This window comes from Bombus bifarius, unplaced genomic scaffold (genome assembly GCF_011952205.1).
Source record: "Bombus bifarius isolate JDL3187 unplaced genomic scaffold, Bbif_JDL3187 scf7180000007986, whole genome shotgun sequence".
In the NCBI taxonomy this organism is placed as follows: Eukaryota; Metazoa; Arthropoda; class Insecta; order Hymenoptera; family Apidae; genus Bombus; species Bombus bifarius.
The window spans coordinates 1,147,235-1,172,679 of NW_022884368.1; the positions used below are offsets into that span (position 1 = coordinate 1,147,235).

General features: G+C 34.9%; 1 protein-coding gene across 1 annotated transcript; it reads right to left on the reverse strand.

Annotated features, from left to right (window-relative positions):
• Positions 1-2,703: 2,703 nt before the first annotated feature.
• LOC117205115 (sex peptide receptor) lies at positions 2,704-15,287 on the reverse strand. The gene is made up of 4 exons (XM_033443220.1): positions 13,095-15,287; positions 4,009-4,117; positions 3,717-3,901; positions 2,704-3,414 (listed from the first exon to the last, which is right to left on the reverse strand). Exons 1-4 carry the CDS (start codon positions 13,682-13,684, stop codon positions 3,006-3,008), a joined length of 1,293 nt encoding a protein of 430 aa, XP_033299111.1. The 5' UTR covers positions 13,685-15,287; the 3' UTR covers positions 2,704-3,005.
• Between the last annotated feature and the right edge of the window lie 10,158 nt (positions 15,288-25,445).

A 25,445-nucleotide genomic window follows, 5' to 3' on the forward strand; every position in this document is an offset into this window, starting at 1 on the left:
ACTAGAGTCCGCCAAGAGGATAACGAACGTGCTTTACTTCAATCGCATGACGTCTCTTTCTAATCGTAATTGACTACGTTATGTAAGGAGCATCATGTTCTTGGCAACTTTGAGACACTGATGAAGAATCTAAATTAAACGCATTACGATAAGATGAAGTTTTAAAACTAATTATATGGAAATTAAATGAAGTTAATCATGAATTGGGAGCATATTAAAGTTGGGAATGTGCATAAATTCTGTGCACAAAATTTTTAATTACGAAATAAAGATATTTTTTATAAGGAAAAAGAATATTGCCGAGAGAAACATGCGAATGTTGCAAGTTAGTGTAAAAATAAAAATAGTAAAAATTCTTTCGTGAATTTCCTCGTTGCTTTCGAAATATATAAAATGAAAAAGAAATGCTATAAAATTGTAATTAGCCGACGCTAGTTCGACAAGTTTTATATTCTTCGAAGCATCCTTCCCGTTGATACGTCGACAATAATAGATACACATCGAGCAATTCAGTTACTCATTTTTGAAAAGATGCAATTTTTTAGAATATTAGTCATTCGATGGACCTCTTTTATACACATAAATTTGTTCACATTCCGAATATTCACAGCGCAATAGAGAAAGCTCGAGAAGGGAGCGATGATTTACATAATTGACTATCTGCGTGTATGAATGTAATGCGGTTTGCTCTACGGTTTTGATTATGTCAGCCGCCGCGCCACATCGTTCGTACATGGCATACATATGTATTTACTTGCATGCCACTTGAGATATAAAATCGATTTAATCTTCTAATTATTTTCCAGTAATTAACTATTTGTCTCCGACTTTACAGTCGTTCCAACAAATTCGTCCCTCTTTAATTACCAATTGGCATTCATTAACCAGAGATGATCGTATGTAGAACGATAATAGTTCAACAGTCGAATATCATCCACGAAGCAGTGAGAAATGTTAAAAGATTGGAAATAACGATCGAAAGATCTTTTTATGCTTTTTCTCTGCTGAAATGTCAGGATACCCTTTAACATCGTATATTTTAATCGCGTTCTTCTATCATTCTCAAAAATAAAGATTTAAAAAAGTTAATTTACCGTAGAGTCGATAAAAATGAAAATGTGACAACTTTCGGCGAGAGTATTTAAAGAGCAAATCAGGGTAGATATTTAATCGATGGGAAATTTTATGAAGAAGAATATATTCTATTGATTCATGATTTATATTAAGCTATTTTGGAATTCGTAATCGTGAACAGGAAAATAGAGAGGCACTACGATCAGTACAGAAACGTTTATTCGTAATCTATATATAATTTATAAACAATATGTCGTCGGCGTTTACAATGGAAAGGGTATAGACTTTTAGCTGGGCTTAATAGCTAAAAATCTATCGATCCCTTTTCGTTTCATATAAAATCATACAAGAACAAATATTATCGCCGTGGCTTTTCTTGATTACATATTTACAAATTTTATTTATGTGTAACTGTATTACACACACACACACACACATATGTATATATTTTTATTAGCATGTTATACGTATATATTACCATATCGTACATTAATTATGTTAATTACTACAACTTCTAATAACAATCTTAGTAAATTATCGCGCATACATATATTTAAACGCCAGTGTATTTGTAATTCACAGTGGTCGTTCGTTGTCAAGTGTCCAGCATTAATACACCATCGTTTCCTTTCTGATCTGGTGTGGTACATAATTTATTGAACGAAGTTGTTTGACGATATTTGTTTGGCAAATGAACTCATGTAATTCCAATAAAAACTTAATTTTAACAAAAACGTACATTGCAGCAGTGCCCATAATGCGTGTATTAACAAATTATTTGGAATTATTGGTACAAATAATAAATAAATGCAAACAAGTGACAAATAGATATCGATAAATCATGTCACGCATTTATTTTCGAACGTCCTGCCATTAAATCGTTTTGTTTTTAACTTGCTATAATTATTATCCAAATAATAAGTACCTTCTCTCGCATGTGTCCATTTTCGTAATATTAACATCGTCGAATAAAATTATTGCGTATTCGATGAGATGTGATAAATGGTAAAAAACGTGGCGTAGGGAATAAAATACATGAACGTAATTATTATTTCTTATCGAGTTCCTCTGTGCTTCATTTGGAGGAAGTTTAACACAAGATTAAGCTTACTTTGGTCTTAACAAATCTGCCATTCGCAGCAATGCTCGAAAGTTAAACGGGAGTTCAATTGATTTTAAGTCCCTCGAGCCCCCAGCTAGGTCTTGAACTTTCGGTATTTGTCCTCAATGGAACAACAAATCCTATTATGTTCTACTATTCAAGGTTCTTCTCTTATTTACGCATTGTATCTGTACAAAACATTTCTATACTCTCTATCCTCTCTTCGACTTTCAGAACAAGGTTGTTGTATATTGTACAATAACATCGACATTACAAACACAGTGCTTTACGATTTCGGAAAATCATGTACGTATCTAGATACAAGAGTATTCGTTTAGACAATCAGTTTATTATTGAAAAACGCGGTTCCGTTGAAAACGTAAGACGATTAATATTAACAATTTAACGTGATACTTTACAATTTCTCCTCGCTTAATTCTTATTAATCTCTTTATTTGCAAAACTTACTTAATAACTTCAATAATTATTAGTTGCCGATATCATAAATCGTCGATTTAGAAGCTTCAAATAACGAACCGTTTTATATCTTGCGTAGAGATCGGATGATACAAATTTAAGCGAAATACGTTACGAGCACTACTCGGAGTGTCATTATGTGAATGACATTTAAGGAAAATACTTTACCTACCCTTTTATTTTAAGGAGCGGATCACTTTACCAGCTCCGTAATTTACTATTTTCCCAGTAACTGTGCTTAAGCCGAGCTTCTCTTAGAAGTATTAAAATCAAAAAATACGACGTTTCTAGTTAACTTCAGAAAGATATGCAGCCTCTAGAGACGCGTGGTCTGTAGACCCTTTAGCCTACATCATACGTAAGTGCTCTGTACATCTGTTTGCTGCGTGGCGGGCTGCCATTTCTTCATGATCCTAGGCTTGAACAGGTGACCAAAAGTGGTACGGAATTGTCTAGACATAGAGCAATAGAGGATGAAATTAATAGCGCCATTTAGCAGGGCAAGGATGTCCATTACTTCGCCGAAATTATGATAGCAGTTGCGAAAGAAGCAGTCGCCCAGGACGCCAGACAAAAGACCCAGAATGCCCTGAGGGATCTCTGTGACTAAGAACAAGAGTAACACGGCAACGAGCATCTTGGTTGTTCTGTCTGCTCTTTTCTCAGATTTGCTTGGCCTCCTTGGTACTGACCCATTGCCCATAGTGCCGGCGTTCTTGCATTGATTGTAACTCTTCAAGGCCTGCTTCCTCCCTTTTGCTCTGGAACATGATTCGAATCGATAAACAGCTTTCTTTAATCGTCATTTGTTTCTTTAATCAAAATTCTTTCCTTTAATCGGAATATTTTACGTGGGCAGGATTAACAAGTTAAATAAAGTGAAACTGATCGATCGAGCAACAAATTGGATCAGTTCCGCTGTATATACTTTAATGTAGCGAATTTCTTTTTGTGCGAGGAATGAATAAAGAAAGTAGGGCAAGCACCGTAAAATTTCTATTTCGTACTATTGGACAATAAATTGTAATTTACGTTTGATACGAAGTTACTGCTGTTAGATTACCTGTAAAGAGCTTTTATCAACCAGCAGCTAATGACGGTAAGTATGACGCAGGGTAAAAGCTTCACGACCACTCCTAGCACCCAGAAATTTAGCTGATAGAAGAAGTCCTTGTGCTGCGAGTAGTCCGCGTCGACTGTATATGCAATTTCCAGGGTGCCATTCTCGTTCACCGCTTGTCTTCTTATCTGTCAATCGAGGGTTCAAAAAATATTTGAATAAGTGCTTGAATTTCACTCAAAGGCTAAGCCTTTTAATCAAAGAGCCAATTTTTTAACTTAATTTATGTACTTACTCCGAATACGAGATAGCTCGGAGCACAGGCAACAAATGGGGCCAGAAAACTGCTCCATAGAGCCGTTTTGCAACGAGCCGCTGTACACCAGGAATTGTACTGTGGAAACCTGTGATAACAAAAGAACAATGCGTTTCATACCGAAGCTAACAAAATTAGTCTTCTATTCTGCCAACGGTATTCCTGCTTTTCTCATTTCTCATCGCCCATTTTTATGAATATTTCAAACGTTTCGTAACTGGGAAAATTATATCAACTTATTTAAATCATATTAATTATTTATGCAAATGAAGTACTCGACGATGTTCGTAGTTGTACCGTTAAAGGAACAACGTTCTTTCATTTGTTTCCTTAACTCGCGCTTATCTTACAAGACAGAGGAATGTATATTCCGTAGTCGGAACGCAACAACTGACCTGCAAAGGCAAATTGTTCGAGCGGAGATCAGTTAGACTGAAATTTAAGTTTTAAGTTTTGTCGATGTTATACGTAAAACAGAAACAGAAACTTATGAACTGATTTTTATTCAAATACTTTCGTCGAGTCCTTAGCTCCTGTTAAGCGTCCCTATCGATTCTTCGCCTTGTCTTAAACGCAGATTTCTTTGTTTCATTAGCCGTTGTTGAATTCATTTATAACGGTGAAGTAATTCAAAAGTTCTTTTAGTGTTTTAAACAAGAGATCCAACCATTTAACGTGCGTAATTGAAAGAATTAATCAAAGGGTTCGTGAAATCAGATATCGATCCACTTTATTTCATAGTATAGCAGTTGTGATTGTTCTTCGAGCTTTCGAGTTTCAAAATACTTATCGTTAGTCGAGAGTTTGTTCAATTGATCAAAAGTAGTAGAACTCAAAGGGATTTTAATTCGATCTTTGATCGAACCGTATCATTAAGATGTTGATGTCAACTTAAATTGTCACAAGTAACGTGTCAAAGGTTCGTTTTATTCGCTTGGTTTCCCATGAAAGTCAAATTCAGAGTTAACAGAGGAAACGGCTTCTTTAGAAGAAGAAGAAAAGAATTTGAAAGCGATCTGACGGAACAGGTCGGTTTCGTAACTTTAATTTCATCTGATCGGAACTGACATCCGCCAGAAAAATGAAACTACCGTGAAATATGGTCCTTGAGGTACATATAGCTGAGGTAACAACGAATGGAATCGATATTTTCTTGATCTATACCGCGTATTATCGTTGTAACCCCCTTATCACCTTTCACTTCCTTTTTCACAGTTCTTCACAAAGCAACGATTTGTTTCTGCATCACTTGGAACGATCCGAATACTTGACAAGAACGTGCTGCTTTGATTGTAAAATATTAAAAGTGAAAAAAGTGATCAACGATTTGGAATTAAAACTCGACGCGCTTTTTTCCTATGCACTCTTTGAATTCGACAATTTAAAAAATCCAATTTGTTTAAATTGATTTCGCGTTTCAACCTGTTACCAGCTGTCGATTACAGTACGCACATAGTCGTGTGAATTTCAAATACTATGACATCGAAGTTTCGAAAGCCTGTACTGTTAAATTTCGCAAGTGACGGAATGAATGTATCTGATACATATCCAATTTTCAGCTATCAAATTGAGGCTATATCTTTCCTATTTCATTAACATTTATCTCGTTTTTATCCATTGGAACTGTTTCAAGAGCATTGATCATCTAGTAATGAAAGTTTATTGCTCGTTTCTAAATTATCAAGAATCTTAACGATATATGTTCCAACGTAACTGTATAATAATTTCTTACAGAAGAAGTTTCGGATAACGTTATTTAATATTTCCGATATTTTCTCGTTCACCCGAACAGGAGAGTGGTAAATGGGAGAAATGATTGGAGGTAATTTTCCATTATTTGTTATCGAAGAATTTTGTCATGCTCAATTATTTTGTCATTTAATCACCATTCTGTGTTCAAGCATATGCGCGTAATTGTATTATTTAAAAGTTACTCGTCACGTATAGTCGTTTTATCGGGATACGATTAATGCCGCTTTGAAATGCAAAATACCACATAAAATATCAGGTACTCAAATATCAAAAGCAACAAAGAGAATGAATGGTCGCTATGGACATTGTACATTGTATGTCGTATCACATTTTTAGATCAATAACTTTGTAGTTCTACCTCAGCCCGTAAAGTTTCTAGTTCTCATCTATTATTCGCATATATTTATAACAATTTTTAGATATTCAAGAAACTCGGAGATTGTTTTTGTTCGAGAGTATCTTCGAATTTATCTGTTTTTCGTTTGGAAATTTTACTTTATCACTTCGTCCTTTGGAATTCCTTTTTTTATGGTAATCATCACTGTTTCTATTACATCGGTGTTTTAATTTAAGTCTTCGGTACATAGGATAGAATACAGGCCTCTCAAAGCGAAAATGAGACAATTACCATGATATTGGTAGAATCCGTATATGCATTTCTATACAACAAACTTCGTTAGGCAAAGAATGAATATTCCTTTTTTTTCCATTAATTTCGAATTGTCCCAGAGGAACGACTTATTAGAGAAATTTCCAAGAGTTCCTTTGAAACTCGGATGTTTTGCCTCTATTCTATATCATTCTTCGTTAGTTATGAAATAACTACATGTGGCATTAATTAACTAGCGAAAGAGGAGGGAATTTCTTTGAGAGGGACGTACTAAAAATTTTGGGAAACTAATGACGTTGTGAAAGGAAAATATAATTATCATTATGACGCTGAACTCTCTTGGCATCTGTCTGACTCTAAACATTTTCTTCACTTACGCTCGAAATGAATGAACCTTTAAACAAAATTTAAGGAAAAATGTTTGAAGGCTATTCTAAAATTTCTACAGTTTCAGGATGGAATGATAAAGGCGATTCTGACGTTTCTCATTAAATACTGAAAAGAGATTCTCATGGGAACGTCCTTTATAAGCATAGTATAAACAATTGTAAAAAGCTCGGTAGCATAGCCAGTGATGATATGGGTTAAATATTTCGCGAATTAAATTTTGTTTTTCCTTTGCTGGTTATGTAGCTTCAAAAATACGTTTTTGCTTGTACGCTACTTATCATCGACCGCGCTACTTTTTTCGCAAAAAGGCAACTGTGCGCATGACAGATCCGCGAACTTATCCGTTCCAATTCGACCAGAACACTAGAAGCACTTTAGAATCGTGCAATATCAATGGATCTTACCAAGCAAATCATAATAATTAGAAATATATTCGATTGTACGTCAGAGAATAAATTGCAGCAACTGAAACAACTAATGTGTTATGCATATTCTCCCACGCTACTGTTCCGTGTCATGAGCATTAATAGGTATATTATGCGGAACATAAATAGAGATTAGTTACGTTATAAACATTTCGTGAAAGGCGAGGGAATGATATAGATACATTTTAAAATAAAAATGCAATTAAATTAAATACTTAAATAATGAGGAAGATAATTTCAATTCAAATAGAAATTCGATATTATCCATGAAACATATTCGATCATAAATTTCCAATATTCCGAGAAAACAATAACGAAAAGCGAAACGATGTAATTAAATACAAATAGAGAAAACCGATTAACGATCGCGCGGATATATTATCGAGATATTGAGGAACAGATTATTTTCTTGAAATTTCCTATAAATTCTAATATTATCTCTATTTTCTATTTTCCCCATAGTAAATGACGTATAGGTGCGCATGGATCGATTTGACACTCTTTTTGTTCTCACTTTTTATCACGTTATTTAAAGCAGCCTTGCCGCGTTTCATCTCGGTCAAATATTTCTCCATCGTCTATCGTTACGACATCTTCTTTGTCAATAATACATCGATCGAATGGAGTGACTCTGGAGTGCAGGAAAGCACGGGAACGTGCTTTTTATTTCCTCTTTTTCCATTGCACGTCGTTCCTGTGCAGATGGAACGTTAAGGAGAAGGAGAGAAGTCAATGCGCGAAAAAGTACAGCTTCTGACAAAATCCTTAATGGGATTAAATATCAAAATACTGCATCAGTGATCGGTAGAGACCACTGTTTGTTTCCTCCTTGTTTTCCCGTCAGGTATTTCTATTAATACATTCTATCTTTGTTCCAAACGCGAACGGTTTAAAGATTCTTTCGTGTTGATTTCACCGACTCGTTGCACAATTCTGTCACACTCTCTGATTCAATATTTGTACAGGTGTAGGATGATGGAAACTCTGACGTATTTGGCATCGTGCTTAATGTAACGAGTTTCCAAGCGTGGCTACTGTTGTAAAAAGAAACTATTCAGCGTTTAGTTAGACGATACAATACTGTTCAATGCATCACAATCCAGGTATTCATCTATTCGTAAAATCGGAATTTCGTCTGCTTGTGTGGAAAGAAATTCTAATTACTTAATTATATAACAGTTTCTCAGTGTGATTTAAAAACTAGAGACCAATAATTGGGTTAATTTATTGAAATATTCCTGACAGATATAAAATTTTATCTCGCAACAAAAAAGGTAGGAGAAAATTATCCGATTCTGTGCAAAGTCATTTTAATAATTAGATAGTATATTTACTTTACCGATGTATTTTGATTATTTCATAAAGAATGAAAGCATCGCGTCAGCTGCTCCCCACGGCTGCTTTAATTTAGAAATCAGTAATACGAGCCATTCGAGAAATTGTCTTCGTGCAAGAACTCGAGAAAACGAGAAAAATGAAGCGTAATGTTCCTCTGTGAAACGTCATGCAGATGCCTTGTTTGCGCGAGCAAATGGTCCAGTTGCCAGTAAAATTGCGGCAAGTGTACTTCGTTAAAGAAAAAATATCTCTGTAGCGATGAAAACGATCTACTTTACCAGAATTATGCATCTCGTATCCTTTAGTTATCATTCGATCCTTTGCTCGATATCTCTTGTCACACTGTTACTCAGATACACGAAAGATTGTTGAATGCAAGTTTTGCTATACATAGCAAAATATATCAATTACAATACTAAAGAACGCAACAACTTTTATTCATTCGATAGGTACTTTTTATTAGAGGCATTGTGTAATTTAGTATCTTGTAAATCGATTTAGCAATCGGCACCGTTCTCACATAATAATCACTTTCCGTGTTATCATGATCGTGTGCTACAATTTTATTCGGGATATCAGCTCATCGTACAGGATGTTTTAGAACGAGTGATAGGTTATTCTACATGCGAAAATAAAATCGAAAAATAGAATATTTAAAGCTTCTTTCAATACACGTGCATGTGTTTTCCAAAGATTTTATTTGATATGTTTAATTTTGCATATACTGGTAGAATAACCTGATAGTCAGAACTGGTGTTATTTCAAAAGTGATAATTGCGGTATCACGCTAAAGTATATCGAAGTATACTCTAGTTCCGAATATATTCTTTGTGGTTCTACGATGAATTCCGAGCGTGTTATGGAATTAGTTTTTAATTTACGTTCACTTTTCTACTGTCGCAAAAATAGTGCTAGAACGCTAGTATCGAAAGATCGATACGGTTTAAGTGCATACACGAACGTATTTAATCTCTTTTCAGCAACTCTATAAATAAAGTTTTGATGCTCAATTATTTTAATGGTGCCCAAATATTTTATTTAATTGCTTGTATCAAAATTGTTTTTTTCTTTCAGTGGAATTAAATAAAAAACTGTTTTTGTAGCAGAGAAAAAGTGGAACCTGGGTGAACGATTTATTGAATTACTCTACCATATAAATATTATAAAGAGTACTTTATTTTCAATATTTTATATATTTTTAAATTTTTCACACATAGATAAACATCTGCAGTGTAATTACCATTTTTAAAAACGAAGTAAATTCAACAATGGCCATTGCATCAATTCGTTTTGACATCACAAACATGTAATTGGAATACAGTTACTAAGTTAAAAATTGTGGGGTGTGATTGTTATTGAAAGACCTCAGGCATTCTATTCACTCATTCACGTTCTTCCACGAATGGAAAAATCCTATATTTTTCATTTAAAGTCACAAATATTAAATAATTCCTGACCCAATTCGTATGGTTTCGTATTAATCGAGGAAATTACTTACTAAGTAAAATTTGAATTCAAGTGAAAAATATTAATTCAGAACGAAATATTTTATTCACAAAATCCATAGGAACGTGATTAGATTTGATTCCAGATTAAACCTCTAGCTGTAACATTTTCCAAAGATAATCGCGGAAAATCGCGGGAGTCTCAACGGCGCACTGAAACGAGACAGTAATACAAAATCATCTAGCAAATATTCAACTGACCTGATATTTTCTTCGTGTGTTTGTTGGACATAACATTTGTGTAACTTCTGCAAACTAAGCATGCTTTTCTTTCAACCAGAATTGCCCTTTCTCCTAGTTTGTGTCTCTTTCGACGTGTTCCCATTTATTCACGTTGTACTTTATTACTTAGGTCATTTCGTTTATTTGTGAAACTCTATTCTATTTAATATTTCATTCAATTTTTAATGACCATACGTTAAGCTCCTATGATCGAATCAAAAGATCATTAACATTAAAACTACCAGAGTTTAATGTATACTTCGATATATTATACACAAATGATTATAATTAAAGCGATAATTCCTCACTCTCGAATAACGTAGAACCATAGCGGATCTGATCTTCGTCTTTAAAATCCTCAATCAGTTAGTTCATGCCCATTAGAAGAAGGAGGCAACTTCTCCATATCGCTTCATATCTGACTAGCTTAGGTATTCATAACTTCGATTGCATCAATAGACTTTGTTCAACTGCGAACAGTATTCAACTTTGTTCAACTGTCAATTTTTTTCACAGATCCGTTATCTCTTTTAAAGCAATCATGGTATCTCAAATGAAGCTGTAAAAATCGTTAGCGCTCGTTCTTCTTTTTATCCCAGTTCATGTACTCATGTGTCCGATACCAAAGTAATGCCCGTTAAATAAACAACGACACGGATGGCTATATTTGTTTAATAATTGAAAAACAAAAAGTCTAACGTTAAAAGTTGTTACTTGCGTCTATTGCTATCTAAGTCAATACCATCCAACTTTTACTCGCGACATAAAATGGATTTTTTCCATTCTAGAGATTTTTCACACGATGATTTTCTCTTTTGGGACCAACATGACTGAAGGACGATTACATCCCAGTACTGTAACTTTGTTACATTACTTTCTTCTTCCTCTAGTGACCACATATGGCGGATAGAATCATGTAAAGAGTCTTAAACGTAGAATGAACCGGCCTCATTGAGCGAAGATTAATTGATAAAGATTTCATTATCGATCATATTGTATCGTATTGTATCATTTCTGGGAATATCGGAACGGGAATATGATAATATGCTTTGTCTTTGACAAATGAACATGTCTTGAATACAGATGCGTCAAACGGGTTGTTCATCGTTTCGCGAAATTATCTTGTTAGTTAGCATTGATAAATCGGTCGATCTGCTAATTTTCAATCGGGCTTATGATCGGCACGAGTAATGACGGTTTAACATGAATATGTACGCTGACGTATACTAAACGCTGATTGAATTTTGATAGAATGACATACGTGATAGATTTTCAGGGAAGTATACGATAAAAATGGATAATCCGCTTCGTAGATTGTTATGCTCCATACATATCTCGTGGATTTTCGTGTTCGAGAATTTAGAGAAAGGCTATGAGAACAGCTGTACATGGATTAAATGTTTCTCAAAATTGAATATGACGTATTTTATGTGTGAGGATTCTAGTTTCGTGTCATGTACCGCAAGGATATGAAATTGATTGGTGTAAGATGTTTCTTGAACTTAATGATCATTTGAGGCTTGGAAGAAAATCCAATCAGTAACGGAAAGTTTGATACTTAAGACGAGAAACTTCAAGATGGTAATCTATAGTAACTGATAGTTGGTAAATTACTTTGTTCTCTCCAACGAAGATTAATTATTACAAAATTGGTCCATTTACGATATTTCCTGGGCAATTTCCTTTGAGAAACAAAGACATCCGACCAACTGGAAGCTTGCCGCGACCTAACTAACCAACATCAATTCAAACTTTGGCTCGAAAGTAGGTGATATCAAATGCAAAAGTTAACAAGTCAAAAATTAATCCAATGAGGAAGCACTCGCGTTATGGACTACCGGTCGTGAAATCAGATTTCTTAAAAGTCACAACTTTATTCTCTACGACTTTGTATATCCGTTTGCCCTGCTTCATTTCCTCGAATTTATTTAGGGCTTCGGTATCGTCGTCACTTCTGAATTGATAACAGAACGAAATTTCGCTCGTATACACGTGGAAGTCGATTTTTTAAGAAAATCGAGAAACAGTTATTTATCGTAAACAATTTCCTTAGTTTTTTGAATTCTGTAAAAGAGATATCAGGAGTTTCTTGGATTTCGATTAACGAAAGTTTCTTGTCTCAATGGAAGTAGTTTCGTCGATAAAAAAAGGGTTTTATGAACCGATGAGGGAGATTTGAACCTCCAGGGGGTCTATAAGGTTAGCTTCTAACTTACAGGGTCCTGATAACATCAATCTTGATTCGTGAGATTTAATGCAGAAGATTTATAAATGGTAGAGTTCAACGAAGTCCTAAACTTGGTAGCCATTGAATCAATTGTAGAAGTTGAGAGAATTCTTATGCTTAAAGGACTAACTTACTTTCTTCATCGTACTGTATCGTACGAAGGATGCGAACATCTAGCGTATCGAAAACCGATATACCGTTTACAATATTTATTCCGATCGATGTGTAGGTATGTGTATCCGGACGTTCTGTTTCCGATCCTACAAGAGCTTTTGCTCCATTCCTTAAGCTTTACTTTTATCAGATTCAAAATCCGTTAGTCGTAAATTTTTGTTTTGTTGTCTCAGCTCGGTGCATGTTTGCAAGGTAGTTACTAAATGCAAAAGGACCTGGCAATTGCACGCGGCAATATACATTTCTCGTCTTGAACACGGTACCGAATTCTATAGCACGGTAACGGAGACGAAGTAAAGCATCCGCAGAACCAGACCTTAATCAGGACAGCAGTAACCTAAGCGGAAACCGCTGGGCATGTAATTTGAAATTCGTGCCCGCTCCGTTCAATAAAGCGGTTGCTGGATCGGAATCCTACTCACCTAATAGCGATGTACCTCCAAACGGCTAGCGTGAGCGTGATGGCGATGCTGATGGTGTGCAGCAACTGCGTGAAGTGCATGTGGAACAGTACGAACACTGCCCAACCATAAGGAAATATCTGCCTCTTTGGTAGCACGATGTACATATAAATAGCGAACGGAATGTACTCGAGCATTACGAGCATATCGGCCGTTGCTAGACCAGTAAGGATTCGATTTATGGGCGCCGTTACCATGTCTTTCCTTGTTAGGACGACGATATTTAACATGTTGGCCAGGGTACCGAACAGACACACTATCAATGCCGCGTAGCCATGATAATTCTTGTATTCGAGCGCCAGATCTCGAACTGTGCCGTTACAGTAGCAACCAATCTGGTCGTTGCTCGTTTTATAGTTGGTTAGATTGCCAAGAAAGTTTTTCGCGTAATCGATATCTTCTTTCGTGACATTCATACTAAGCAAGATGTTTGTATAGTTATTCGGCCGACTCATGGTGTTTATATGGTGCAATAGGAACCTCAGACGTTGTAACGTTGCGTTCAGGTTCATACGGTACCAGGTGTTTTCGTAGTGTGTGGGATAGGGCATCGCATTTCAAGGGATAGCTGCATCGTTGCTTCTCTTAGTTACTCTTAGCTGCTCTTGCTGTTTGGTCACGTACAGCGTTTGTCTATTATGGACCTTCGATATCTAATCATTTCTATAGAACAGGGATGAGTCTGATATATCGCTCCAAAGGATATTTTCTTCTTCCGGCAATAAGTCACACTACACTGGTGGAATTTTTTAATAAGCGGCAGCTGGTCTACCAGCATTTTTCGAACTATTCATGACAAATAGAACGTAATAACGCGGTATCGATATGGTGGACATATAGATGAGGAATTTTTTATTACTTTTGCATTCGAATGGTCTCTTATTGTTTTCGTGGAGGATGTATCCTCGCACGGATTACAAACTTTCTTTTCTATCGTGGTAAGTTACTTCGCTGGGCATCAACTCGTATTTATCATAGTCGCACGCGAGAACTTTACGATTCAAAGAAACGTGTGTTCAATTTATGGTGCTCTGGAAATGCATTCAGGGATGCGACTCACGTGGCCGAGAATTTGTCTCTCACCCTACTGAACGTCGTTCTCGAAGAGCACGGTATCCTTTTAACTTTTCTTTTCGCCAAAGGGGAACCAGTTCCCTCCTTTCCACAACATATTGCTATCGATTTCACATAGAATTCAGAAAAATGTCTTTGAGAACTGAAACTCGTAGATATTCGTAGGAATATCTCAGAGATATTCGATGCAACGCTGTTAGATGTTTGAAGGCCGTCTGCTGTTGTTGTTCCACGTTTCGAAATTTTAATTTTGTAATTTGCGTTCTTCGCATATACTTAGATTTTCCATTAGATCTCGCAACATTTTTCCTCTTTTGTGACTTGGACTACCAACGATCCGCTCTCAGCTGAAGGAATTTTCTTTGCGATTTGGCTTCTTTGTAATCTTCTCCCTGGTGACGTTCCACTCGCGTTCCACAAATCAGTTCAAGGTTCTTCATTCACCGTGGCTCATTCCTTCGATAGGATTTACTTTTACGAGTTCCACCAGGCTTTTTCTGACCAATTCATCCATTTCATCGATCGTTTTTTCCCGTTCAACATATTTTTCAAACATTCTTTTGGGAAACCGGTCACCTTCAACCCTCTTAGAACAGACGTCCTGTGTTCGAAGCTTTACCCGGTTCTTCCGTTCCTTTCACTCTCTTTATTCCTTTCTTTTATGACTCACCGGCTCCCTTTCTATTTACTTACTCAATTTTCTTCCAAAACACTTTACAGTCACGAAATCTTCAGATCAAAGGTAGTCACGCGTGGTGGTGTTTCCCTAACCCATGATATTATTTACGATTTCAGCGCCAGTTCCTCCCAAGGGATAATCCTGCGAGACACGATCAAGGCATTAGCAGTGAATCTTGACGGATTGGAGCTTCTATAGCGACCGACGTTTCGTCAGTCGAAAATCGATTCCATAGATGGAATCGATGTCTTTTCCGCCTGTGATTTCGCTCATACGGCAATATTCCTCTCGAAACGTCAATAAAACACCCGATCCGAGTGGAAGATTATGGAATTCCGATCGAATAAATCTTACGCGATCTTCCACGATATCCTCTTCGATTTCTTCAGAACTCTTCAACGTAGATATTCCCAACAACCAGGACCTGAAACAGATCGTTCGATTTCGATCAAACGTTCGTATACAGGAGGAAAATGCTGACATTGTCTTTTTTTCTCCTTGCGATAACCAAGAGGTAGATATTCTAGCGATTGCCGATGGGAAATGGAAATAGATAAGTTAGTAAGATATCAGAATTCGTGGAATGTTCTAACGAATATCTAAATGCTAATTACGAGGAAGGTGTCTTGGCCTTGTGGTGGTAACTAGACTGCGAATATTTATATGCCTTTATAGAAAATTTAAATATAATATGATAGTAAAACTAGATGTTCCTTAAATTATTTCAAACTATTATCTTTACAATCTGGCTAATGACTAATCTCTATCGTGAAACTTTACTCTTTCGAATATTCTATATGCTTATGTTATATACTTTTCACAGAATTGAGTAGTTTGCTTCGTGTAAAGTGTATAAACTGAGTAAATGTTCGTAGATAGTCGTTGCTGCAAGGACCTAGTAATGAGAATTTGAGGCATGTGTTTGCGACGAAATAATAATTTCGTAAAACGAAAGAAGAGCACGGAGCGACGAACAGAAGCTAACGACACGTTAATGCACATTGATTATTAATGTCCTTTATGCTTGTGTTATTTTGTGTGTCTTTACTAAATATTGTTTCAAATTCAGGGATGTTGAAGACTGAACTAGTTAACTGCGGAATTTGGTTTTACAAATCTCTCATGGGATTAGGTCATGAAATGCGTAAATAGATACAAGCGACGACGTGTATACTCGTCAAACGCAGTTAATTGGTGAAACGCTTAAATATTTACGACAAGATAGAATTTATATGAAAACACGCTATTTAATTCTGATAAGGGGATTGTTATTACAACGTGTATAAAAGCTGAAGATAATACGAATACATAATATGTGGGACACATTAACGGATGTTATATTTATTTCGTTAACGCAATGGAAAATTTCAAGATCGCAGTTTGTTATTCAAAAAAAGAAGAAGTTTGCAAAGCAAAGAAGTAGATTGATGGAAAAAACTTCAGATAGGACGAAACTTTCCAAACTGAAGAGCTTTGGAAATTGAGAAAGTAATCTTCTGGTCTGTTTGCATTTTTATAATAGCGAAGAATCCGTGTCTCCTTGGAAAATGTACACGTGCCGATTGCGACAGATTTTAACCTGCTTGTTCTCGTACTGAGTTCTAAAAGAGAAAGTCTTATGAACAATAATTTGGATGTTAGGAAAAATTTTTGCACGGTTGATGTGTTATAAGGGATATACTAACGACAACTCTAAACACTTTAATCTGTTTATAAACTTTCGATGCGTGTATAATGTTTGTTTTATTAATTTTCTGTACCGATGCGAACTCCTCGAACTTCAATAGATTACTACTTCGTTTGAGTTGCTTTCTAGCTAATTGCTTCTTGACTAGTTCTCTCTTAGAATCTTTACGGTATTCTCTGATATTATGGTAACTAAGTATTCTCCAATACTATACCACTGTGGTATTATAAATCTCGTAAGAGATAGATATTGTAGCATAATCCGCTGATATTGTTCTATAATATTTCAGAATATTCATACGTGAAATTTTAGGGGTGACCACGCATAGATGTCCACATATTCTGCTAAATCCGTACATTAATTTGTTTTAACATCTTTGCAATATAATAATCAGATATTGTGAAAGTTAAAACTTTGCAGAATAACCCTTGAATTCTCTACGATTTTGTATGCTCGCTTACACTACTTCTCCTTTGTTAAATTTACTTGAACCTCATGATATTAGCTTCATGACTTTCTAATCAATAACGGGCCGAAATTTCATTCGTTAAACGCGTAGTCGATATCGCATTTTCGCCGCCGATTTTGCTGTTATATTATTAAAATCCGCCCGCGTGGTCGATTTTAGCTTTTAGAGGTACATATTAGTAATTTATTTTTTGGTCGTGTTATAGTGGTGGATAATGGAACGGCGTTGACAATGGCGAGATCCATAAATGGACGCCACATACCGTAAAATCTTCCTACGAACGGTAAGTCGCATATTTTTGATTCTTGCAGTGTCCAATCATATCAAAATGGCACGGGCTACCGATTGTATTTCTCGCATGCTATGGCGAGCATAGTGATACGAGTAGCACAGAGCTCGTTTATACTTAACATTTAACATTTTATTTTATTTCTTAATTAACTTGTCGGCTACTTTCGTATGTAAGACACGTTAATTTAATCTTTGTTTCTGGTAGAGAATTTTCTAATTCTAATTAAAAAATTAAATTTAGATACAATTAAATAAGAAAGTATCTCGCGATAAGACGAATAGATTCCGAAATTAAAGCAAGAAAATTAATCGATTTTTGGTTTTCCCAAACTATTGGTTCGATACCAGAAGTATAAGCAAAGTAGTTTTACAAGTAAAATATTTCCTTCCACATCCTCGTTTAATTTAATTTTGCCATTAAAGTCTTTTCTTCTTTTTGTTTAATTCTACTTTCTAATTGAAAACGTTCAATCGGAAGAGAAATTTAAACCGCTGGTTGTTTCGCTGATCAAACCTTGTAATCAAGATTATCAGCACACATAAAAGCAAAAGATACGTGCAATTTTGATTGGCCGCATTCATGAGCCGCAATTTATATGTATGTGCGTTCCTTATAACTTTTGTCTCTGTGCTCGCTTTATGTATTTGCTCACTGCATAGTTTAATCTGGAAATTGGAAGGTACAGCGAAAAATTTGATTCGCTTTGTTAAGTACAAATTTTCGAAGTATTTATATATATTAAATTTAATTTTAATTAAAATTTGTACAATTGAAATTCTGAAAGTCTCAAAATTTCAACGAATAAATTTCAGCAATTTTGATGAAAATACATCTATACCTTCTAATATTTGGACTAATTTTCATATAATATAAACCGTCAATTTTATTTATGCAGCATACGCTTTGCTTTCGGGGATTGTTTAATGTTTTTCTCGAGCTGACAAGTATGTACAATTTAAAAATTAGTGAGAGAAATCGCATTGCATTATTAAAATTGATTACGACTGCTTATAGTTTTCCTCTTTAGTATTAGAGTTACGAAATAAGTGGCAATACTTCCGACCGCTCGTATTTGTCCACAAACTTTCGTTTATGATATCGATATTAGAGTCGCGAAGTAAACAGACCTACGAAATAAATAATTATGTCGTTGTGATTGCTTTTGATTTCCGTGATTTTCCTCTTTAATATTAAAATCATGAAATGCTCGTAAATAGCGTTCAAAGCGATTACTCGGATTCTTGTTTTAAAGGATGCTACTGAACAATTGTAGAGTTTCTGAAGTGTTTATCTGTAACGCTCATTATGTTTACTTTAGATTTTTCTGTAATCACCTCCTTGTTAATGGACTCAGAAAATTATTTTATTTATGTTTAAAAAGTAAGCCATTCGCGTCGGGAATAAAACGTCAATCTTATTTCCTCTTCAGCTTGTATAATTTATTTTTTAATGAAGTCACACCTCAAAAATGTTGGAGATCGCTGAGATGATTTGATTTCAGAGCTGGATTATAATAAAGATCGTAAAAATAAAAATCACAAGTTCATCTAGAATAATTACTTGTAATGAAATATTATTTACTGTAGGTAGAGTTCGAGCAAACTTTTCCAGTCTACCTATAGCAATCATCCATTTGTAAATATAGAACAGTGCAAGCTGTCGATTTTTACACGTATTACATACACACATATATATGTTTTCTTACTCAAAGCGACACATTCTAACTTCTGAAATTTGTTACGTTTATTCATCGATATCCTTCGATTAAATACCGCGTAGTAATTTGTCATCGATCCAAAATCTTGAGATCAAGTATAAGACAAGTTCGCCCACATACATCGTGTGCTACACGTTGGATCATCGACTCTGTTATTTTTTGCACATGTCATCGATATCCTCTACAAGTTGTAGTCCTGACGCGGATTAAACTTGCGAATTCACATGATCCCAAAAGTATCTCATTTCGTGTAGCTGGATATTCTGACCAGAGGATTAATCAATCGCATCTGATGCTTGTCTACGATGGGAATCTATTGATATACGACACGACGGATGCTCCATTACGACGTTAGATCACACGGAATGTTCCATTCATTTATTTTTGATTCCTTCCCTTTGAATAGAGACGCTGTGCGTCCTACTACTAGATCCTATCGGGTGATACCTCTACTCTGAAGTTTATTCTGTACTCTAAGTGTCCTCGATGACTATTGCAAGTTGCGATGTGACCACTTTCGGTTCGCGTGGGAGTATGCGAGGACCCTACAGGAGTCGCAAATGCTACGGATGTATTCGGACTTTTTTAATGGAGGACGTAAATATTCTTGCCATGAGAAAATTACAACAGTATTTCTAGAACGCAATAAGCATCATAGCAAAGTGAAAACAATTTCTTTCGGAAACGTATCATAATACGTATCTACTTACCTTTTGTTTATGTGTGTGTGTTTGCATGAGGTTGTTATACATAATTAAACTTATTAATGTTTGTTATAAAACTTATCGATAATATTTGTTTCTGTGTATGCATTTCCTACAGTACGAAACATTGTCTGCCGCATAAAACATACTCTATTTTTTTCTTTTTTCTTTTAATTATTTAGTTCTAGTATATTTATTATCTGAAAAATGTGCTTAACATTGCGTTGTGACAGATGGTTGTTAATTTCATTAATTTAGTTCCGAATTAAATCAACTCTTGGGCTATCTGTCATTTGTGACACAAAACGTGCTGTTCTTCCGTTAACAGAATCCGCAGAAAAATATTGGTGGTTAAAATTTTTTCAGTTCGCAGAATTCTTTCATATCGTTGGTTCCATAAAAACGGAATATGAGAGTGAAGCCTTTTAATTTTTCAATTTCATGTTTCTTTCGATTTTACATCTGCAGAGAGTATAGCTGGAATGTCGTGTGTTTAAAAATTCTTCGAGTTACGAATTTTGCCGATATATGTGTGTATATATAAAACTATGAACTGTATACAGCGGTAGTTTTAGTTCTCGTGAACTTTTCCAAGCTTCGTGTATACATACATGCGAAACTTGCGACATAACATGAGCAAAAATGTTGTACAGTCGATGGATAAAAAATTTAATACATCATAAAATGAAAAGGTACGCATAAAATTAAACAATAATATAAAAGAAAGGTATAAATATAATATATTATAGTAATATAATTTGTTGGTTTATCATATAATGCTGGTTGTAATATACGTTTCAGCGGATGTTACTGATTTTTTTCTTTAGCTCGGTTTTAGTTTTGTTTTAATATTAAGCTCATTTTTTTCCTTTCGGCTAGCTGTATATTAATATTAAAAATACGAACTCAAGTCCTGAAATGAGAAATGTAGTTCAACGTATGATACGCTTGGTAATTTTCTCATCACATCTCTGTTCACGGTATGTAATTAAAATGTTAACTTCTAAAGGGGAACTACAAATGTATTAAAATATTTATATGATTTCGTTAATAAATACACGTAAAGATTTTTCTTTTCTTCTATCTAATTATGGTAATGTCCGAGGTAAGTGAATGATAAAGAAACACGTTAACTTACATTCTTTGATAATAGATTTTAATTAGAATGTAAAATATTTGATTTCAGTTGCTCTGTCACTGCTCATTCAAAAAGTAAATATTGAGAAAAGAGATTATACGCGACTGCGTGAAATTGTGAAAATAAAAGAGCAAGATATACGCGTTTTACTTAGAAACATAAAATAGGTACACGTTTAGATATTTTTAAGCAACTGACATAGTTACCGAAATTGCAGATAAATAACATTTAAAAATGCCGTAGTTTGGCGCCCAGTATAATAGTATTTAATCAGAATTTAGTTGCCATTGTGACAACATTTAATCAACGTGGATTTTCCACGTTGACATTTTTGTAACTGGTAACACTACACTATTGGCTAACTATATCAGTTACATAAACATATCTAAATATCTATTTTATATTTTATATTTTCGAGTGAAACACATATGTATATATTGTTCCTTTTTTTTTTTTACTTTTTTACATTTACATGTTTTCGGGTATCATTTTTTCCAATATTTATTTTATTTAATCCTTTTTAACACCGGCAAAAACCTTTAAGTAAACGCGTTGAAATAAAAAAAAATACGTCCATTCTCTTCCTGAATTCAATGATTTAGATACATGAACGTTTTTTGCAGCCTGTAACTCTTATCATTTTGCTTTTTTCCTGATATACTACATAATTTACAACATTTCCGTGACATTGTGGCAAACATGAATCGATCGAGGCCTGTAATGCTAAAATCGGTTGAGCCGTTTTTATATTACAAAAAACGCAAATAAATATACATACAATACATACATACATATGTACACACATATGAGGCCAAACACAAAAAGTGCTTGAAATAAATTTAATCTTGAGAGATCTTCCCCTTTGTCGTCTTTTCTTCCCTTCTTATACGTAATATTTGGTTCACCAGTACCATGTTCTATCTATGACGAACAAGACGGATGGTACGTTACAAGCATATTTTTGATATATCACTTTCATTTAAAGATTATTGATCGCTTCGTTTGGTCGCCGTGTTCTAGTGGAAATAAACGTCAAATTCAACAACGTACCACACATAAACCGAACATTCATGTATGTGTCGGTCGCTTGTTAGTGGTAAGGTACATCGGTTCATCCCGATAGCGCAGTATCAGATTGTCATCGTTGATTAACTTTAACCATTATTTCACCGTGACAATGGCCGTGTCAATTGCTCTTGAACTTACTCCATAAGGTTATCGATGTATTGAATGAGCTGATGATATTCTATAGACCACTATTTCTCGTGTAATTTGATAAACTCAAACATGTTTACTGTGTTTATTCCTTGGATTATTCTGCGTAGCTGTTGTCTAATCTAAACAATGTGGTAGTTTATCGTTGATATGGTTTAGTTAATAATCTAGGTATTTATTAGGTATCGAAGGGAACAGGCATTGCTTCAGAGGCAAAAGTGTTGTTAATACCACTTAGAGGAAGTATGAAATAAAATTATTCTAGTATTTGATAATTAAGGCTAACTTAGGATGTGTTTATTTCCAGGGTCTCTTAGAAGAAAAGCAGATTCAAGTCATCCTTATTAATTTATTTGATAGTTGCATAATTTATATTTTGTAATTTTTAAGATTACTTTAATTTAGATTGAAGTTATCATTGGCTGACGATTGAAGTTCTCTTCGTTAAACTATCCGTACGCGAATTTTCCGCAGTGGTTCATACGTTTGCAATTTAAGACAGATACAGACAGTCGAAACCGTAAAGCGAGTCATGGGATAACGTTTGGAAAGTGCTATTCGAAATTGACGTCTTTTTCCTCTCGTTCGTCAAAAGTTCCTAGTAAAAGTCTTTGTCACAAATTCTCATTGAAACGACTGAGCATTTCTAATTTTATTTTCGTTGAATCTTATTAAAATTGATGATATAAGAGGACGAGCGAGATTTCTCCGAGTGTGTCGTGAAATGATCTTTTCTTTTTCTTCAAGATTGAATACGCTATAAGGGAAGACGATTTGAATTTTTGAAAAGGAAAAATGATAGAAAATCTTTTTCACATTTATACGTAAGTAAGTTACGTTACAGCGCTGTAATTAAAAAAGAGAGGTTTTTGTATGTTTGTATATCAAGGTTTGGAATTTCTAATGAAAATGTCAAAGAATTTCATCGTACATTAAGGAGAGATTATTCTCTTCACGCATGAGTGAGAAATAAATTATTCATGATGACGCAGTTGTGACACAAATTGCTTTTAATTAAAGCACTGTTTGTTAAAAATATTTTAGATTTGCGTGGCTGAGTAATTCAAAATATTCGCGAATATTCGCCAACGCATACCGACGTGTCTTTATGTTCGCGTACACTAGCACATAGGACAGAAATCGCGGGCTGTAACGTAGGCATTTGAATACAAAGTATGACGTAAAACGAATCAAACTTTGATTATGTACAAGCGAATGAATCTTTTATTATAGTTCCACGAATCTGTTAACAGTATTGATTTTTAAATAGCACGAACGGTCCGCTATTTTTGTCACAGATTTGAAGCTAGTTTTATTCAAGTTCCCCACTCTCATCCATCATTTGCCACAGTGTCCTATCTACGAGAAACGACCATTCCCCTCTAACTTCTAAAATATCTTCTTTCTGAAAACAACATTTTGGTTTCTGTATTTACTCGGACACACATTTATCCGAAATACGTTGGCCGCAATTGCAGTTCATTATCGCGCTATGCTTTGATGTATCAAAGAAAAATATCTTCCCCAAGACGCCTTCAAGAAAGGGGCGACCGAGTAACGACGACAAAGCGACGACAAAAACATCGGCAAAACGTCGATAAAGCGACGTTGTCTTCAAACCGCCATTCCGTGATTTTTATCGTAGATGATAGGAATCACGCAAGTCGAAACAGCGAAAAGACGAAAATCGAAATAAGCATCACGAACACGAGAAACAACGACACATCGTCACTGCGGAGAAGCTTCGACACGTCTATCGATCCACCGTGGAAAACCTGGAGCGGAGCTAGCTAGTTTCCGTCTCATTGACATATAAAATGCGCATACAATTTGCGTTTCACGATAATTTCTCCGGCATTCTTCGCTGTTCTCTTCGTGTTCGTTATTTATGGTATTTTTACACGCCTCCACTGGGCTGAACTACATATTACTCGCTCCTAGATACACGCTTATTCATGTCCTTTCATTATTTCTATTTCTCAGGATAGATCGGATTCAAGCAGCATATTTGTATTTTCTTGACTCGTCAGTGAGGATTCTGATGATGTAATTCAAATACTTGATTATCGATTGAAAAAGTAAAGATGCATAGTTATCGTGCTCGCTAGTCTTGGCATATACGTGGCGTTGATACAATTGCGTCTAATTGCAAATAATTGCTGTTGACTGTTTTGTGCGTTACATTACAAAATTACTCAGGAAGTTAAATAAAGCAGTGTGATAAGATGACAGTATTTTAATAGCAGGAAATACGTTGTTTAACGTTCCTTGAAACGCGATTTTCTTGATGAAAATAATTTGATCCAATATTTTCTCTTAAATATTGGATATTACTAGAAAATATTGGATAAAATTACTATATATCGCTTGAATTTTTTCATCTGTTATCTTTACTGAAGGAAAGTATCGTGTCAATATTGAAGATTTTTAACAAAACCCTGTTACGATTATTATTGACATCGTGCAAACAGAAGTTTTATATAGTTGCTTTATAAGACCTTTGAGCTCCGAGTTCGTCAATGAAGTCCACGTTTTGCTTTATGACAGACCTCGCACAAACCAGAAATCTTTCTAATAGAAATTTTCTAATAGCACTTTTTTAGAAGAGCAATATACATATATATATTGAAAAAAAATATATATATATACATAACAAAGAGCCAACGTCGCGTAAGGTATTACCTGTGTGGAATGTGTTCAAGTGAGAATGTTTATAGATCTAATTTTGAAGTATGAAAAACATAGAACATGCTCTTTGAAATCGAAGAAAAGCCTCTGTGTGTATGAAAATATATCTCGCTGTTAAAGAGATATGCAGTAGTAGGACTATCGAAAAGTACTATAGGTATTTCATCGGTTCCCTTTCAAAAGCAATATCACATTTCTCGTAAAATATACAATACATGAATCGAGAATGAATCTGTGATGGAAGCCGGTCGGGTTCTTCTACGCATCGAATCAATCATAAATGCGCCCAAATGGACGCTCCTTTGACGTTTTGATCTACTTATATGGGACACGGTTCTCTACGGATAACACAATATTTTCTTTGCTCTTTGTCCTTTTTACATTTAACGTGCAACACGTGTCTGAGCCAAATATTATAAAAATTGTTATCATAACATTACCAAAAGTTTGGGAAAATACAGGTATGAAACACGAAAAAAGTAATTTCACGTGTGGCGATATATTTTTCGAATAAATTTACATTAGCATACCTGATTCCGAATTTTCCTCACCCTTTGATATTTTTCTCAATTTTCGCGTAAAAAAGATAGGTGGAAGTTGCGGGGTTATAAAATCGATCGGATATTGGAAAATTCGCAACTAAAAAGAA